This window comes from Cervus canadensis, chromosome 7 (assembly GCF_019320065.1).
Source record: "Cervus canadensis isolate Bull #8, Minnesota chromosome 7, ASM1932006v1, whole genome shotgun sequence".
Taxonomy (NCBI): domain Eukaryota; kingdom Metazoa; phylum Chordata; class Mammalia; order Artiodactyla; family Cervidae; genus Cervus; species Cervus canadensis.
In genome coordinates, this window is record NC_057392.1 from 93,252,488 (window position 1) to 93,271,900 (window position 19,413).

Consider the following 19,413-nt stretch of genomic DNA (forward strand, 5'->3'; position numbering starts at 1 on the left):
TAGCACTGTCCCAAAGGTTTAATAGGAAAGTTTGGAGTTGATGAATAGTCCGTGGGGACAGCTGGGAGCCAGCGAGGTCTTAGGAATGGAGAAGGGGCGTTGGAGGGGCCGCAACTTAGCCTGCACCGTCTGCAGGAAACTCCCTTTGGATTTCAAGATCATATTTCGACCCCTTTTCCGACAGCAATGGCCTCAGAGCGACCCGCGAAGAGGTACCGCGTACCCTTCCACTTTAGCCGCCGGCAGCTTGGAGGCGGGAGGCGATTCAAAGGGACGGTTCAACGTCCAGGCTGGTCCTTTAAGGGACCCACTAACGCAGATTCTATTCTGGGCACACGGAGGTCGCCCAGACTTCAGCCCCCAGCTGGAGGAACCCTAGCTTTTCCCTCTAGGGAACAGAAGAATGAGTCAAGGCCGTCGCACAACTCAGCCTGGCAGCCCAACTTCCTGGCGCCTGAGGGCCCGACGGAGGGGAACCCGGGAGGTGCCGGGTGCAGCTGGCGAGCGCAGACCGCGGGCAGAGGCCGGGAGCCCGGACGCTCCTAGGCAGCCTGCAGGCACCCCCACCCCGCCCCCCGCTCTGCACCTGCCCCGCTGGCGGAGCTGTGGCCGAGAGGCGGGCATCCCCTTGCCGGCGCGCTTGCGGGGTAATCAGTGTGGAGCAGCGGGGAAGGCTCGGGGACTGAGGTCGCTGGCTTGGGAAGCAGGCTGAAGACGACCTCTGACCTTAGGCAGGCCGGAGCCTGCCAGGGCGACCCCACAACGTGCAGCCTTGGTGTTCCCCCGCAAAGAAAAATGATGCCTTTTGCCTGTACCCACTGGCCCCACTTTCGTGGCTTTCCCCTAACGCGATGAATTACCGATGCTCATTGGCACCCTTTCCTTGTCTCAAGGGAAGGAAGGCAGAGTCTAGTAAGTTTCCAGGTTGTGCTCCGGCTGGTGATTCAGTGCCCAGGGCTGGGGTGAGAAGACAAGTCAGGAGCAACCATCTGGGGAAAACCAAGCCGAGAATTTTCAGGGCTTTTAGATCCCTGGGTTGGCAAGAACCTGAGGTCCAGGGGCCCAGGGACAGCTCCTAGATTCTCTTACCCCTCCTTCAGCAAGATGACTGGCTTGCTAAGTGGGGTCAGAGTTTGAACCAAGGAGAAGATATTTACCCAGGTTCCGTGCACAGGCCGGTGATGGAGCTGCTACGGGAGCAGCCCAAGGTCGGTCTCAGTTGCCTGCCTGAAGTCCAGCCTCTGAAACATTTGTTGGCATGCCTTTGGGTTTATAATGCACAAAGGACCGCCAGGACTGGGGGCAGAAGTGACCCAAGCCTCTTAAAGGGAGGGCTCAGGCAGCATTGTGGGTGGACAGAGGTCTCTAGGGAAACTCACACCCATTTCCCTCTGAAGCAAAAAAGTAAATTCTATTAGTTCCAACCAACCAGGACTTTTCCTGTGCCAGACATCCTGCCATGAGGAAATTTTAGAGCAAGGACTCCCAGCATGCCGCCCTTCTGTAGGAATGTGAAGTTGGGCTTCCTTTCTTTCCTGATCTGTGCGGAAAGGAGCTTATTACCTTTGGGGACAGATGCCTTTTGGTTAGAAAGAATTGAAAATAAATAAAACACTCTGGGAAGAGGTGAGTCTAACCCCCTACCCCCACCCCTCAGACTTGAACCTAGAAAAGACGGGAGAGGGAAGGGAGAAAACACCTAAGCCAGTTCAAGCCCGGGCTGGGGATTGAAGGCTAGAGAAAGAGATCTTTGAGCACAGAGAACTGGAAAGCCTTTGAGATAGCAGAGCCCCACTTGGATTTGGCCTGTGGTTCAACAAGTTAAACAACTGCTTGTTCTGTGGGCTGGAGTGTCAAGACAGGCAGACGTCCTCATTGACAAAGAGCTTGCTGTGTTTGTCCGGCCTGAGAACTTTTCAATGACTGTTTGTCTTTCTAGTCCAAATTGAGGGTTGGGGCTGGGTGAATCGCCTGTTTGGCTGTTCCACCGCCTTCAGCCTTGCCTGACAGATGCAGGGATTCCCCAGGGCGGGTTTAAGTCTTTAAGATGGCCAAAGACCGGGTAGTTGTATCCACAAAGTGAGTCTGATGAGGAATGCGAATATTTTGGGGGTGGGGTGGGTTATTTCTGAGCTTCTCGACTAAGAAATGTGGACAGCCAGGACCAAATGATAGAAAAAATCTCCCCGCAATCTGATGAATTTTACATTAACTTTAAAAAACCAACAGCTACGGCTTCCAAATGGGTGAGGAGGTGCAAGCCATATGACGTTTAGGGATTCCACATCACCTTGGGCATAACAGGAGCTAAGCACCTGCAAAAAAACTCCCTCTCCTATCAGTTCCAACACTTACAACTCAATTTTTAACCTGCTCACCTCCCAAAGGACACCCAGCCCTCCTTCTCGCTAAACTTAATTAATTAATAAGTTTAAAGAAAATGATGGGGGCTTCTCAGATTTAAAAAATTCCAATTTCTGGCATGAGACATGTTCGAACATTGGCTGATGGAAATGGTGGGTAACTCTACTTGCGAAGAAACCCACAAATAAGTTACAGATAAAAATCTAGTTGGAAAATGATGTTTTTAAATATTTTTCATCACCCAGGATATATTGTTTTGCTGTAAAGAGGGATAGTTCTCAGCAGAATTCTTTCATTTGCAAATTTGAAAATAGTCAAAGAAACACTGAAAAGCTCTTCAGACCAGCACTTTCACTCATACATTCAGTCCATACAGTCTTGCCATACAAACATGTTAGGAAATCATTTAACTACTGACTGTCTTTTCTTCCCAAACAGGCTCAAAGTCAGAAAATGAGATCCAAGACTTCTTTGGTGATGAGGAAACGAATACGGCTTTACCGAAACGCCCTGAAAGAGTCAAGTAAGTTAGTATCCTCGTTTGAATATTGGTCTGCTGAAGTTATTTTTTAAGTAAGAAGTAAGTTACTTTTGTATGTTTTTTGTTGTTGTTGATTTTTGGTTATGTTGGTTGTGAGTTTGGGGTGTTTCTTGAATTCCAGTGAAACTTAAAACAAAACCTTAGTGTTTGATGCATTTGCATACAAATCAACAACACAACTTCCCACCAGCAACCAGCTAATCCCCCTCAATGTCTACTCATCTGGACGTTCTAGAATTAATATTTGACGACTCTCTCATTGAAACAACAACCCCTGACCTTCTGCAGTTCCACTGTCACATTATTCTATGACATATTCATCTTGAATTCATTTCCGGACGATTTGATTGGAATGAGGTTTGACATGTATTGGCTTCCATGAAAGGAGCAGACTTTGATCTTGGTGATGGGGTTTACATGATATGCATCATCTTTACCAGGGACACCAGCCTTCTGCAATGTGGCAGCCACGATGTTCCCACAATGTGGTGTCTGAACGGGAAGTGACTGACAGCCGCTCTGTCAGGAATACCTTCATTGTGAAGAATTTAATTTAATATTCCATTTAGAATAAGCATATGATTTAGGGCTGAGAGTTCCCCCTCTCAGGCATCTAGACCGCCTCATTCCAACTACACCACCAGCTGATGGTTGCCTCCAATACCAACAGCTGCCTTGTTGATAGGAAAAGCAACCTTCTCAACAAAAGCTAAATGGACAACTTACGAAATGACTCTCTTCTATTATTTTGGGAGGATTTGATGGCAGAATTCTCTAGAGAAATGTGGTTATTATGTAAATTCTGTTGTTTTAATTCCTTAGTGCTGTTCTGAAAGATCCTTTAACCATGTTTACTAATCATTTGTCAAAAGGTGGTTTGTTTGAAAATTAAATTTTATCCAAGCATATTTTCTTTCATATGTACTTCCACTAATGATAATTAAATCCCAAACTTCCATAGCAGAGGGGAGGAGTATCTTCCTTTATCTTCAAAATCCTGATAGATCTCACCTCCTCTTATAATGTCGTCATGGACCCATAGAAGGCTTCAGGGGCTTAAGGTATTTTTTTTTCCCCCCTTAAGACTAGAGACAGCTTCTCACTCTAGGAATCTTGAATTCTATCTACGAATAGCCTATGAAAGGATTTTCCCCCCTGCTTTGGGTGTAACCATAGCTAGAAAGAGAGAAGAAAAGATTAAACCAGTGACTTTGCAGACCCAGATGCAGACTATTCAGCCAACAAGGTTAGTGCTTGGCCAGGCTCTGAGCAGTGGCCCTCAGTTTTTGGGATCCTGGCTCTCAGCATAACCTGCAAGAAATCATCACTTAGCATTGGTGAAAAGATCAAAATAGAAAAAATAGCCCAGCTATTGACTGTACGTCTCTCTCATTTTTTTTTCTCCCGAAGGAAGAGAAATTAGACCTTTGCTCACTTAAGCCAGTGATGTGAGTTGCTATGGCAGATGGTAGGGTCACCAAATATGTTTCCATCCAGCAGGACTAGAAAATCACTTTAGTTTATGATGTTGCTTTATCATGGCTGGAGTAAACCACACTTAGGGCATGAGTCAGAGGTCTGGAGGGATGTCTGGAGCCTGGTGGTGGAACTTGCTCCAAACAGGTTCCTATGAAAACCAGCAGTGCTTCCTGGAACTCTGCTGAAGATCTCTGAGCTGCAGAATGTATCTTTTTTCTTTCTGTATATCAAGCAGAAATGTGGACTCAACAATGCTATACTCCCCAGCATGGTTAGAAAGTAGACTGCTCCAGTCAAGCATTTGGTATTTGGGGTAAGTGTGGAGAGATAACTTTCTGAAAGAAAAATTCTGAGCATTACTGAGGGACAGCACCACTCAGCCTGCCCAATCAATAGTCAGTGGAACCTGGAATCCTTGCTTCCTGGGTTCTGAAAGACTCAGGGGAAGAGCCTTGAAAACTAAATTATGCCTCCCTGATTTCGGTGCCCTGTCATCTGTGACAAGCTGGATGCTGCTTTGGGGTTTATTTCAGAGAATCACCTTGAAGACCCTTATGTTATCAACCCAAAGGTCCCTCTTTATAAATTATAGTGAGTAAAATGTTTTTTCTCCTTTCTATATCTGTCCCTGGGGAAATGTCCCTCTGGGAGAATGCATGGTCAATTCTGTGTTTAGCCAACCAAAGTGTGAACCACGTGGCTCCAAGGCACTTGCAAAGATTAAGCAACCTTAGTGACCTTAGGTCAACTGACCCCTGACTTCTCAAGAAGCATCTACCCAGGATGCATCCAGATGTTTTCAGTGCTTCAGGAGAAGGCTGCATCTGGGCAGGAGCTCCATGGGGCCGGGTTACTGTCCATGAATTTGGCTGAATCAGATGCATCTGCTTTTTCACTGTTGGCACAAAAAGTCACACACATGTTCAAAGCTTTTCATGGGTAAAATTATCAAGAAACACTCTGTGGTGCAGTAACAGTCTCTGTGTGTAAAACCTCTACTTCTTATCCCTGGCTTCTGTGGAGGTGCTTCGAATTCCAGGGGTGGGGGTGTCCACAAACTCAGATGGTTAAAAAAAAAAAAGCATCTTTATTTTCACCACCTTCTAATGGAATGTTATATGCTATGAGTGTGGACAACAAACACAGGATTATTAATGTTCACCAGGTTTGCCAGGTTTCCAAGAGAGTCCACAACCAAAGACCAACTTGAATACTCCTGTTCTGTGCTGTTATTCAAAGCTTTTGACACAGATGGGGTCACAGCGCATATGTATCCTGAGTGGTTCCTCTTTGTGCAAATCAGTTTTAATGGAAGCCAGAGTAGATGGTTAGTTTGACAAACAACCTGAACGTTAGGTTGTAGATCACCTACTTTTGATTGGGAAAGAAAATATTTTAATTTAAATAAAATAATTTAATTGCTGGACTAGTGCAGCAGTGCCCCTACACTGAATTAGGCCTGAATGCTACAGGAGGATCTAAGTTCTATGTTGATAAATGGTTAGGAGAAAGAGCCTTTGGGCCAGAGGTCCCATAAAGGAAGACATTGGTTTTGTTTTTGGACTATGTGTTTTCAGAACCCATCATGGGTTCATGGGTTCGCCTAGACCACTGTACCATTCAAAAAGACACCTTCTCCATGGGACGCCTTGAAACCAGCGCTTTGTGGAAGGGAAAATGGGGGGCGGGCAGATGGAAAGGAGGCACCTGTGGGCAGAGGGGATAAAATCCAGCAAGGGAGAGTTTGCAAGAGGGTGAAAAAGCCCAGGAAAGGAGACGAATCCTTGAAGTCCAGTCTCAGCACCACTGGGTGGAAGCCCTTGGTTTCAGAGCAGAAGGGGTCCGGCTGTCAAACGCTCTCCTTCATCTTCTTCTTCTTTTTTTAATGCTAACGCAGCATCTATTGGTAGTTTGCTTAAGCTCTTCCGGCCGGAGGAGCAGAAAGACCTGGACTTGTCAAAGCCGAGGGAAATGGTTGTGGAAGTTAATCCCTCACTAAATTGCGGCCCTGAGCAAGGAACAATGCATTAAACGAAGAAAGTCTCAAAGACTCTGCCAACCATTATACATAAGTTAATTATTTTAAAAAAATTAAAAGAAATCCTTATTGACTGACCAGGAAATGTTTAAGAATAGTCCCTGGTGCTGGGGGTGGCTGAGGCAACTCAGTCAACTCCATCAGGGTTCCCTGTAACCTGTCCAAACGCCTCACCCCCTGCTAGGGGAGCCGGGTCTTTTACCCAATCCTTAAAACTTCTCTTAAGTCTTTCACTGCTTTGAGGGCGCTTTCTGTGGCCTCCGGGGAGGCCAGAGACAACTTAGGTTGGCATTTTCGGCTACTGACTGCAAGGCAGGCTTGAAGACAAGCAGCCCTTTAAAACGCCGGGTGCTGCAGCCGGCCCCAGCCGGTCGGCTCAAACAAAGAACCGCTCCCCCCCACCCCGCCCCGTTGAGGCCACACTCGGCTGGGCCAGGACTGAAGGCTTCTTCCACCGGCCGACCCTCCACCCCAAGACAGCGGAACCCGGGAGGGCGTCCGGGAGAGGAGGCCGCGGCTGGCCGTGGCTCTCACAGCCTGGCCGGACAACGTGGCCTCGGCTCTAGGCAAGCTAGCCGAGGACAGACTCCGGCCGCAGGCAACAAGTGCCTGAGGGCACTCAGGGTGGAAGCGATTCCCGGCGTCTCCTTTCTCAGGGGCAGGACCGCAGACGGACCGAGGGAAGAGATCTGGGGTCGAGGACCCGCCCTCCTCGCCGCGCCCCCCTCGCCTTTGTCTCTGTGACCCGCGGCTCGCAGTGATTTGCGGCCGGGAGGAAGGGTCCTTGGGCCCTCTCCGGGGGGCGGCGTGGATTAAAAACCAGCCTCTCCTAGGTCATCACCGTCTCTGGACCATTCCTGGGGCTCGGTTCCGGGCCGGATTCTAGAGTCCGCCCGTCTCTGAGCGTTCCAGGCACCCGGGAAGAGGGGCCGACAAGGCTAAACGGGAAAAATATGGAGTGGAGGGAAAAGAGAGGAGGAGCGGAGGAGAAAGGCTCTAAGTAGGAAGGCGAAGTGTGTTCAGAGGGCTCGTGGAATTGAGAGCGAGAGCTGGAGAAAGAGCGAGAGCGAGAAAGCTGAGCGACCAAGCAAATTCGGAGAAAGCGAGAAAACATAATTAGGGGCAAGGGCTGCTAGCCCGGGAGCTCCCCTGCTCTCGGCCTCCTAATCTGCAGCCGCCTTTCCTCCCGGGATCCCCGGCCCTCGCCTCCTCCCGACACCTGGGACCAGCTGCCGAAGCAGGCAGCCGTGCCCGCGCGCCCGCGGCGGCAGGGCTGGGGGCTCCGGGCCGCCCGGAGGACATGACGCACTTCGCAACGGCCCCTCCCCGAAGTCGTGGTGACTGGAGGCAAAACCCAGCCTCGCTCGCTTCCGAGAGCGCGGAGGCCGAGCCGATCTGCCTAGCTTTCGGGAGCGGAGCGGAGGGGGCTCCCGAGTAGAGAAAGGAATCCGTGCCCGGGTCAAAGCGCATGAGCAGTAGCTGCGCGAGACGGGGGGCGGGGCGGGGAGCCGAGCAGCTGTGACTCCGTGCGTGTGTGTCCGTGTGTGTCCCCCGTGCGGAGAGACCTGTCATCGCTGACGTCGGGCCGGGCCGCGGGCCAATGGGCGACCTAGGCGATTGTTCCTCTCGGCGGGCCCGGGCCACGGCCCCGAATCTCTATTCACTTCCTCACGCGCCCCGCTGCTGCCTCTGTAGTGCAAGGGATTTCAAGTAGACATTAAAGACCGAGAGCGAGAGAGGAAGAAAAAAAAAGTCACAACCCCAAACTCGGGGGGCGGGGGGGAGAACTTTGCAGAAGTTGTTTGTGATCGTTCTCTCCCCTCCGCGCTTTTAGGTGACGGTGGCCTGAGTGCCCCGACCCAAGGAGCTCCAGGGAGCCCCGGCCGGGATGCAGCAAGCCTCCTTCTCTCAGCCGATCTGGGCGCTGAAATTCGTATATATGGCCGGGGCGCTCGGGCACCACCGCCGCCTACAACATCGCCACTTTCCCCCGCCCCCCCACCCCGGGGAGCTGGCCGCCAAAGCGCACTCGGAGCGGCCGGTCGGACCCCTTTGGAGCAGAGCCCGGCCCCCCCCCCGCCCCCAGCAACCCACAGACTCAGCTTTGCGCACCCCACAACCCCTTCCATCTACCCCGCCGGCACAATCACTCCCCTGCTCACCAAGCGGCAGGGGGCTCTACGAAACAGCCGCCCAGTCTGGCCGCGACGGCGGCGCTTGCCCCGCGGTGTCCACCCGGGTCGCAACCGCCGCCGTCTGACTCCCGGTCCCGGCGCTGACCGCAGAGGCCGCGGTGTGGCTGGGCTGGGCCTGCCCCCTGGGGCCCGGCAGAACGCTCAGCCCCCGCCACACCTTCTCATTCGCACTGTTTGTCTCAACAACAGGTAGCAGCTCCGGACACCATGGCCCCCAGCTCGCTGCCGCCTCCAGCCCCTCGGTGTTCCCGGGCCTTCACGAGCAGCCTCCCCAGGCCTCCCCTGGCGGCACTCTGAATGGACTCCTGCGTCTGGGGCTCCCCGGAGACATGTACGCGCGACCTGAACCTTTCCCGCCGGGACCTGTGGCCCGCAGCGACGCCCTGGCAGCCGCCGCCGCCCTGCACGGCTACGGGAGCATGAACCTGACCGTGAACCTCGCCGCGCCCCACGGCCCCGGCGCCTTCTTCCGCTACATGCGCCAGCCCATCAAACAGGAGCTGATCTGCAAGTGGCTGGCGGCCGACGGCCCAGTGCCCCCGCGCCTTTGCTCCAAAACTTTCAGCACGATGCACGAGCTGGTCACGCACGTCACCGTGGAGCACGTCGGCGGCCCGGAGCAGGCCAACCACATCTGCTTCTGGGAGGAGTGTCCGCGCCAGGGCAAGCCCTTTAAAGCCAAGTACAAACTTGTAAATCACATCCGCGTGCACACGGGCGAGAAGCCCTTCCCCTGTCCCTTCCCGGGGTGTGGGAAAGTCTTTGCTAGATCAGAAAATCTCAAAATACACAAAAGAACTCACACAGGTCAGTATTCAGCACTGTCTGTTTCGTGCGGACCCTCTGGGGGAAAGGGGGGCCTCCTTGGGGCCTTCCAGCTGGATTTCCTCAAGTTCCACCTGGGGGGAGGAGGAATATTTTGGTGCTTCCATGAGCCAAGTTCATAAAATATTAATTATGCCCTTCTATTAGAGTCGCAGAAGTTTCCTGAGGCTGTGTGTGGGAAGGATAGTGTGAGATTTCTGCTGGAGGGGGTGGGGAGGGTGCTTGGGTTTCTGTGTGTGCAAATGTGTGGTCCCTGCTTATCGAGTTTGCTATTAAGGTATTCTAAAGGGCACCGTTCATCAGAGTTGTGAAGACACAGCAACAGTCTGTTTTCCTGGTCCCCTTGGAATTGTGTGGGGAGTAGTCTTGCAGGGGTCGGCCTGACAACCTGACCGCCACCTGGACGGAGAGCTCTCCAGCCCGTTGGAGCCTTCTTTAGGACTTGGGAGTCTCGTTGGCTAACTTCACCTCTATTCTGAAGCCGTGGCCACCCATACTCCGGATGTTTCACAGACTCTTTTGCTTTAGCAGAGACCCAAGGAGACTCATCTGCCTTAAATGTCATTTACTGAGCTGTTAAGTGAAATGGGGACATGTGTCAACAACATCTGTTAGTTCTAGTTAACAGAAAGGAAAGGAGCGAGCCCATGAGCCTGGAAAGTTGAACTCCTCTGGCCAGAAGCATCTCTAATTAATGCAATTGCAAGGAGAAAGTTTTCACACTTCCCAGAACAGCCTGTGAAGTTATATTAATTAGTTTAGCAGTCAGGGTTTTCGCTCTCCTTAGCTAGGGTTTTCTTGCCCTGCTTCCTCAAAGTTTATGAAGTCAACATCTCTCCTCCTCCATTTTGGAGGCAGGAGAAGGGGACATATGGAAGAGACAGAAAGGATGAAATAAGCTTCAGCTTAGTGCCCCTTTCTACTCCCTGGCATTCTGCCTTACCTCTATTCTTGGTGGAAACATCAGCAATTATCAAAGAATTCCCCTAGGCTGGCACTGCCCAGGAAAAGAAGCTTGCTAAAATCCCACTCTCTCCCCCCAAACCCTGCAGTCTTGGCACACTCGGAGGCAAGAAAAGTTCAGTTAGTCTCCTACTTTATTTCCGGAAACATACGGTTTATCCGAGCTGCTTCCAGGATCCACCCCCCCGCCACAATCTCTTGCAAGAGTTTGTTCCCCGCCCCCTCCGATTTTTATCCAGGGGAAGAAGGAGAGAAGTGAGACCCAGATCGCCGCCCTCAGGCTCGCTATTCATCGAGCTGGCGACCCGCACCGCGAAGGTAGACTCGAGTCCTGAGCCAGAGAAGGAACTCATTTTTAATGACAGGGGGTTTTAAACAAACAAACTTTTACTGCTCTTTGCCGGCCTACTGTTTGAAGTCCGTGAAGCAGAAAATGGTTAAATTCTCAGTGCAATCGACCTACAGCAGAGAAGCAAGTCCAGTGCGCCCGAGCTGGCTCAGGTTGCGGCTGTTCACAACAGAATTCTAAGTACATCCTTTCCCTTTCTACTGGCAGTCCTGATTCATTAGCACGGAATTAAAAAAAAAAAAATTACAGAGCTTCTGCCCTGGCGTTTCCCTCAAACCCTCCTCCTAAGTAATGAAAAGAGGAGAAAAACAACAACAACAACAAAATGTTTCTGAAATGGCAATAGACCTCACTACAAATTATTCATGAAGACAGTTCTCGATTCAACAGGAAAATAATTGCCTTTTCAAATATTAATGGCGTTTCATTTCCTTGAGTCGCGGGAGCGGCAATCAGGAGCCGCTTTCTTGGGAGTTGAGATTTTCTCGGATCCGAATGCCGGGCCCGGCTTCAGAGGCAGCGGCTCCGAGCCCACTCCGAAAGCTTTCTCTTCGCGGTGGTCACAGCGATCCCGGAACAATGGTGCTGCCGCGAGGGAGACGCGGGCCGGCTGCCCGGCGCCCTTCCCCGGACCCCTGGGCCGGTGGCTCGCCCCACTTTCCCAGGCTGACGGTAGAGGGAGGCAGGGCTGGGATCCAAGGCAGAGGAGAAGAGGCCGCGCCGGGGCCGATGCTCGGAGATCCCGGCCCAGCCACAAGTGCGAGAAAATGGCGCGAGCCGAACCGCCCCGCCGCTGCCTAACTTTGTCGGGCGGGCCTGGCGCCGGGCCGGGGAAGGAGGCCTCTTTCGGCGGCTGAGCCTCTGGGAGGAGACTGCCGGCCTTTCAGGACTCAGCCTCAGGCCCAGGCTGCTCGGGGCGGGCTGCAGGACCCCGGCCCAACCCTGCTTCCCCACATCCATCCACCCACCCACCCAGGGCGCGGCGCCCAGATCTGATGGGAGGGAGAGGGCGGGAGGCTGCGTGTTGGGTGTAGGGGCGGGGTGGGCTGGGGTGGGGTGTGCAGTTAGGCGAGGAGCCCGGGGCTCCTCCTGCTGCTGCGGAGAGGCCGGGCGGGCGCCGGGGCGCGGCCTCCCCTGGGCCTGCGAACTACCAGCCTGCCCGTATCACCTTCAGTGCCCTGCTTTTTTCGCCTCAGTACCTCGTCTGGGACGAAATCATTATTTCTGTTTTACGTGAATGTTCAACAGGGCGCTCACAAGATGGATTGGGGAGGGAAGCAATATTGGGGGTTGCAATCGACCTCAAATTCTATTTCTCCTCTGTTGTCTTGGCAAGTCTTGCTTTCTTTTGCAGGCCCTGAATTACATGGTTTTTGAAAGTGATTTTAGAAAGAAAAGACGGAAGGAAGGGAGGAAGAAAAGTTGTAGTTTTGCAAATGCTGACAGGGAGCAGAAGGGAGAAAAGGAGAGGCATATCGGGACACTGGTTTATTCTGCATCGTTCTCCTATTTTTTTTTTTAAATAAAATTATACAACTGTGCCGAGAAACGGCAGATGCCAGCAGCGCCCACTGTCTCCACTGAACTAACAATACTGCTGCAGTGGGAACTCACAGCGGCCGGGCGGTGAGGGAGCCTTGGGCTTCTAACCCGCTGCCGGGCGGAGGCGAGGGTTGTGCGCAAACCTCTGGGTCAGCCGAAGCCTCCACGGGACTCGGGAACAGGGGCTTTGTTTATTCAAACCTGCCCCAAAGAACTCATCTCTCCTGGAAGCGGCGGGAGAAGGACCACAAAGGCAAACAGTCCTCCAGCCGTGATCCCTTCCTCCTTAGCCAGACGCTCGGTAGCCTCTCCCTCAACCCAGGGCGCCCGACAGCCTCCGTTTGTTTAAAGCGCCCGGACATTTCTTCCTCTCCTTCCCGCAGCATCTGCAGCTCCTGCAGAAAACTGGGCTTCCGGATTCTTGCGGTCCCTTCCTCCCCCAGACGCTAGCGGGTCCAGCGGGCTGTGAGCTCCCAGGCTGAGTCTCGGTCCGCGGCCAGTATTCCCACCCTAACGCGCGCTCGCGCCTTCGCGCGGCTCCACTGGGCATCGCACCGCGAGCCGAGCCCTCCCGGGTCTACGCCGGCTGCCCGCCTGCCCTCCAGTCCAACTAGCCAGGCCCGGCCGGACCGCAGCAGCTGCGCTCCTGCTGAAGCCGCCGCGACAAGGGTGCGATCACTGGAGAGGCCACAGAGCCCGCTTGGCCCGGGCAGAACCTGCCTCGCTGGTTTCCCTGCTCGGGCCCGGGAGGCCGTACCGTGGGCCGTGGGTGGTCTCTGGAGGCCGCTCGACCTCTCGCAGTCAGTTTGGACTGGGAGAGACGGCTGCCCGAGGCACAGTCTCCAGGAGGCCGCTGGAGCAGCGTAATAAAATATTATTGCCTGCGCGCGTATCTGGAGGGATCCCGGACAGTTTAGGCAAGATTTGAAGAATGCTGCTAAATGTTTGCCCTCGGGGGGTAAAGGGGAAGGGGAGGGGGCTCCATTTCCCGTAAAAATCGCGACTGAAGTGAATCATTTCTCAGAATACCTTTCCCGGCAGCTCGAGTACACGTTGGGCACGCGCCGTGTGCATCGGCTGCGCATCCTGAAAGTACCCCATCGCCTTGGCGTTTGCACAAAACCTACTTTAGGAAACGATGTGGGCCAGAACTGGATGTGTGCGGGGTGGGCCGCTAGGCGGGGGGGGGGGGGGGGGGGGGCGAGCAGAGACGTTTGGCTGGAACAGCAACTTTAAATTGAGCAGATGCGAGCTCCACAGTCAACTCTATTCTCCGGGCAAAGGTGCTTCTGGCTCCGAGTGGAGAAAATTTGGAGGAAAACAACCGGAGTGGCTCTGGATATTCCCAAGAAGGCAACTGGACTAAGATGGAGTCTTTGTCGCTCCTCCTCCCTCCCCTCCCCCCAGGCCCAGGCGGGAGAGGGGGAGGGCCGCAGGCTTGCAGGGGAGAGCTGGGGGGGCGCTCGGAGTGGGGGGAGGGGGTGCCGGGCCTGCTGCGCCGGGGAAGCAGGTTTCTGAATTTTTGTGTGTGGCCCTCTTCCCCAAAATGGGAGAGAAGCTGGGAAAGGGTAGCGATGTCGGCGCGCGCACTAACGTCTCTGCGTTGCCTCCGCCAGGGGAGAAGCCCTTCAGGTGCGAGTTCGACGGCTGCGAGCGGCGCTTCGCCAACAGCAGCGACCGCAAGAAGCACTCGCACGTGCACACGAGCGACAAGCCCTACGCGTGCAAAGTGCGCGGCTGCGACAAGTGCTACACGCACCCCAGCTCGCTGCGCAAGCACATGAAGGTGCACGGGCGCTCGCCGCCGCCGCCCGGCTCCGGCTACGACTCGGCCGCGCCGTCTGCCCTCGTGTCGCCCTCGTCGGACTTCGGCCGCGAGCCCCCGGCGGCCTCCTCGGCGGCGGCGGCGGCGCGGGGCGCCGACCTGAGCGAATGGTACGTGGGTCCGGGCGCGGGCCCCGCGGCGGCTGCCCCCGCGCCGCCGCCGCCTGGCCCCGCCGCCGCCGCCGCCGCCGCCTGTGCGAAGGCTGCTGCTGCCGGTGCTGCTTCCGCTCCGCTGACGGGCAGGTCTAGGCCCGGCTCCTGAGGCTGGAAGAGACAGTGAGGGAGGAAGCGAGGGGAGCGGGAAGGGAGGGAGGTCACCACTGATCGGGGGCAGAGCTCACCGAATATGCCAGTTTAATGTCCATTGTCTCAAAGTATCCATAAGGTACCCACAGGGATTGTGCAGTCACATCCAGCACCCTGCCCACCCACCCAGATGCCCTCGACCGGGTAGCGTGAAGCCGGGGTTGGGGTAAGGTAAATGGAGAAAGAGGCAGAAGGTGAAAAAAAGCAAACACACACATCTTAGGGGAGTTTCTGCGCCATCTTGGCAACTGCAGGTGGCAAAAGTAAGACCACGAAGCCCTGTGTGTTCACGGAGTGGGAAATGTTTTCCCCGAGGCCTGGGGCTCTGCGCAGCGACCCCTACTCCCTTCCCAGCTCCCAGTCGGAGCCGCCGCGGAATTCCTGCTGGGGAAGGTGGCAGAGGAAACTCACGAGCCCTTACCTCCTCTCCTGCTTTCTTCTTTTGCCTCCCTACACTCCCCCTCCCCCAGCTGTTCCAGTCCCAGATCGAAAGATTTCCAGCCACTTCTGTAAGGACACGAGAGGGAAGTGGGGGTGGGGGTGTGGGAGGGGCGGTTAGGCACCTGCCCTGCGGATCGTGTGCGCCTCCTCCGTAGGCTGGCCCGGGCACAGTCTGCGGCCTGGGCTGCGGCCGCGGCCTACGTTATTCACCGGGGCTAGGAGAGAAGGCCCAACACGGGACACAACAGAGAGTGTGCTAAAGGGGCTTTGGGAGCCAATGCTCTGAGGACTCCACAGACCAGTCACGCTCCCCCCACGCCCCACCCTGGTCCAGGAGCTGGCTGTGGAGTCTTGTGGGTGCTGGGCGGTTGGGATGCAGAGTGGACCAGTGACGTCATTGAGTCTAGGCCTCCGCAGCAGAGGGGTCCCGCCTGGGCGACAGTGTCCGGGTGCATCGCAGCAATTCTCTGATGGTCTTTGTCAAAAATCACACAATGTTGGTTTTGTTTAAAAACGGGGGGGGGGGTTGCGTGGGACAAGAGACAAACTTCGAGAATAAATATTTTGAAGGCAAACACCCAATGGGTCTAGATTGAACGTGTATTTGATGTGCTGGGTACCAAATCGCTGAAAAAGAACCGGATGTTGGGGGCAGGGAAAAGGAAAGCCTGCAATTGTGCCAAGGGGGAGGAAAGATGAGGGCCTGGTTCCCAGTCAGTTACCCTCTGAAGGGAGGATGGCGCTGCCCCAAAAGTCTTGCTAAGATTTGGGGGGAGGGGCAGATAAAAAAGACAGGGAAAAGTTTTGGTAGACCCGTCTCAGTCCCTTAAGAATTTGGAGATAAGTAGAGGTGTGATACTCCTACCTATGGGGAGCCCCCAAAGAGCTCAGTTAAAAAGCTGGACACAGCAAACCAGCCCAGATTCTGCCACTCTGCTGGCTTTTCTTCTGTTTCTGCCTCTGCAGACACCGTTGGAAGACTGTCACTCCTGCCCCATCGCCATACACTTCCATCAGATAAATAACGTCCTAACTGGAGAGGGACTGTTTCCATGACCCCTAATAAAAACTCGAATCTTCCAAATACATCTCTAGTGAAGTCGCCCTTGTGGAAGGGGCTCTGCAGTCCTCTTCCCGCCCTGCCCCCACCACAATAGGGCCCAGAGGCCGTCTGGCCGAGGGCTGGAGGTCGGCTGCAAACGGTTCTCTCATCCAGCAACTCCCGCCCCGCCGCCAAGGTGCAGGGGACATCTGGGGAACTTGCTTCTTCTGAAGATGGTAAAAAAAATGTCCCAGTCTCCAAAGAGGACTCCTTTCTTTCTCTTGCTTTTCTAGGCCCCATTTTTCCTTCCACCCCCATGCAAAATAATGAAATAAAATTAAAAATGCGTAGTCGATCACTAATCGCCTTTAATTTTTCATTTGCTTGTTACAGATGTCCACCGCGTTGCTCGCAAGGTAATCTCGCCCGGCGCAGCTGAGCGCCCGCATCTCGCGCCTGCGACATCAAAGGGGCCGCGCACAAAGCAATGTTTCTTCGCCACGGTGCATCTTCATGGTAAGTTAGGATTTCTATGGCAATGGGCAAGTCGCACTGAAATCCTGAAAGGCCGAGCCTGGAGCCCGTCCAGGCTTTTCATTAAGGACATAATATTTACGTCTAACAGGCCTTTTTTCTTGTGTATACAAGTATATATTTTTGTTTGACGCGGACTAAATCATTTTCATTTAATTTCCGGTAAACAAAACCCACGCGAATGGGCACTTGTTCCCGATCATAATAAAAATGGATAATAATGTGAGGGAAGAAAAGGGCCGCTTGAATCGCCGCTCAGCCCCCTTTGTTTCTGCTTTCTGCGGTGATCAGAGGGCGCATTTGGGTTTGATGGCGAGTTTCTAAAGGCGAGGAAATGGTTTGTAAGAGGGGAAAGAAAAGGAGAAAGGTCTAATCAAACTCGGGTTGTTCAAAGAGTCGGGTTTTGGGGTTGAAAGTGTGAGTTTGACGGTGCACCAGCATGCCGCGTTAGGCTCGCCATGGAAATACGCGCGGGGAGCGGCCGCTTCAAAGGCGGCACACTTCACTGCAGACACTCTATTAAGATACATTTGCGCTGACCTTTGCTTTCACGCCATTTAATACTGTCACTGTCTCCAGTATATACTTCCTCCTTAGGACCTGCCTCGCCAGCGTTTAGGGGTTCACCTTGCACTCTGGGGCGGGGGAGGGGCGCTTGACACCAGGGACGCTTTCAGGAAAGGGAGGAGCCGGACTCCGCGCAACTTGACTGCGCCCTGAAGAGGCTCCAGGGTCAGGAGTAAATAACTTTCGGGCAAGCTCGGAAGCTTAACAAATGAGCATCCCCAGCTCGGTTTTGTGTCGAGCAGCTCTCCGCCTCGGGAGCAGGTTGGAGGCCTGAATTTGAATGGGACTTGGGGGAAGGAGCAGGAACCGCCCTGGATGAGTCTGGGGAGTTCCGATTGTGCCTTTGGGACATTTCACTCTGGCCCACAGCACAGCTCATTCGGCCCCTCTGTCCCAGAAGTTTCTCACACACCCCCAAACTTGTTTCTCCCCAGGGTGGGGTGTAGGGACCCCCAGAGGCCTGGCTGGCCTGGTTACAGACTCAAGAGCCCAAGGCCAAGGGGATAGGGAAGATGGAAGGAGAGTTAGAAGTCCGTGTTCCCTTAATTGTCTTGTTGTTTATTTTATCCAAGTACCCCTGTGAATAGGGGAAAAATAAACACGGTGGAAAAAAAAAATCAAACAGTGGAGTCTTCTTTAGTGCCAGTCCTTGTGGTTGAATAAAAAGGATGGTCCGCTTTCTATTCAGCTGAGAAATCTTTGAAGTGGGAGTTATTATCTGAGACATTCCTCCTTGTCGTCCTAACAACGCTGATGAAACGGAAAAGGCTCTTTGTCAGCGATTTGTTCTCCTCTCTGTCAAACTCTCTCTGCCCCGTTAGTTTCAAACCGTTTCTAAAGAGATAAAATCTAACTTCTTAAAAAAAAAAAATACATGCAGACTACACTAACTGGTAACTTAGGGCTAAGTCCTGCCAAGGGGAAAACAAAAGCATTGCAGAGACATCAGGCCCAGAGCCTGTGGAGGTGTGCAGATGTTGAGGGGGCTCTTTGCCCAGGCTCTGGGACAGGAGGGGAAGAATGCAGAGACAGTGAAGCCACAGCGGAGACACCCTAAGCCCCACTGCGGGCCTGCTTCTCTCTGCTGCTCTGCACTCAGTCCAAGTCAGGTCACTGGGGACCCCTCACGCTCCCACTATTCGTGCTCCCGATCCTTGGAACCTAAAGCTGCAGCAGTGCAATTGTTCATATTTCCTGCTCCTTCAAAGACAATCTCAGCTAAAAATAGACCCATTGTGTGTTTCTTCCCACTAGCAGCTATCAGCAAGCCCTTTCTGCCGTTAATAGAAAGAAGAGGGGCTTGAGGGAGAGAGACATTTTTATAATTTCCTGTTTTCTAAAGCATCTTGGCAATTGGAGTTCAGAAGGTCCTCGACCCCAAAGTGCATGCAAACGTCCCGCTCCCCCATCCCCATGTGCAGTCCTCCATTTTATATTGTGCCCAGGAAAGAGAGAGAGAGACTTTCACCCAGTCCAGCTTGCCCCAGACATTTTGATGTGGTTTTAAAGGTGTTTTACATAAAGGAGGATTCCAGCCTCCCTACCCCCGTGTGTGCTGACTAAATGATTTGTAAAGAAGTTTCCCCAAGCTGTAACCCATGCTGTTATTATAGTTGCTACAAAATGTTGTCTCTTATATTGATTTTTATTTGTTTACTGGAGGTCCCCACATGTTTGTTTATATTGCTAATTTATGGGAAAATGTAATGATTGCAATGAATGTGAATTATACAGACAGGCAAATGTTTTGTGATCATAATTTACCCACGCAAGAAAGCCTGGCTGAAACCTTAGACTATTTGGTACCCTCTCTACCCACACTGCTAGTGATTTATCATCTGTCCCCTTAGCTCCTTAAATTATGAACTAACTTGAAAGGAAAAAAGTTGTTATGTATTTCACTGAAAGTGATTGTTGAATGAAAATATAGTTGAAACCTGTGGTTCAATCTGCTGTAAATATGTAAAAATGAATTAAACCTGTGATTCCTTTTGCCTCCAAAGATCTTCATGTACATGGAGATACGTTTCCCTATTTTCTTTGGAAATAAACGATGTGATGTTCCCCTTTCCCTCTGGAATTCGAGTGTCCTGTTGTTGCCTCGTCGTCTTGGGAGAGATTTGGGGCCCGCCCAGCAGCATCCCGTCCTTTTCCCTGCCATCCCTCACGACTTCCAGATACATCTCCAAAGTCTAGTCGTTTGGAGCAGCAAAAACAGAAGGATCCACCAGAGCGGGGTCTTAGAGAAGACTTCTCTCGCCCCCACTCTCACCCCAGTAACACTGGCACCCCTTAACTGGTTTCCATCGCGGAATGGGAAAAGGTAGGCCGATGCTTTAGGTGTGTTCCCGGCAGGGCTGTCTTGCAGTACCGCAACCTCTCACAAACCACATCTAACTTCCT

General features: G+C 53.1%; 1 protein-coding gene across 1 annotated transcript; it reads left to right on the forward strand.

Moving 5' to 3' along the window:
• Window positions 1-1,308: 1,308 nt before the first annotated feature.
• Window positions 1,309-19,081, forward strand: ZIC4 (Zic family member 4). The gene is given in 6 exon segments (XM_043474072.1): window positions 1,309-1,604; window positions 1,606-1,626; window positions 2,803-2,887; window positions 8,807-9,424; window positions 13,913-14,231; window positions 16,303-19,081. Coding segments are annotated over 6 exon segments (1,158 nt in total). The 5' UTR covers window positions 1,309-1,490; the 3' UTR covers window positions 16,304-19,081.
• Window positions 19,082-19,413: the final 332 nt, after the last annotated feature.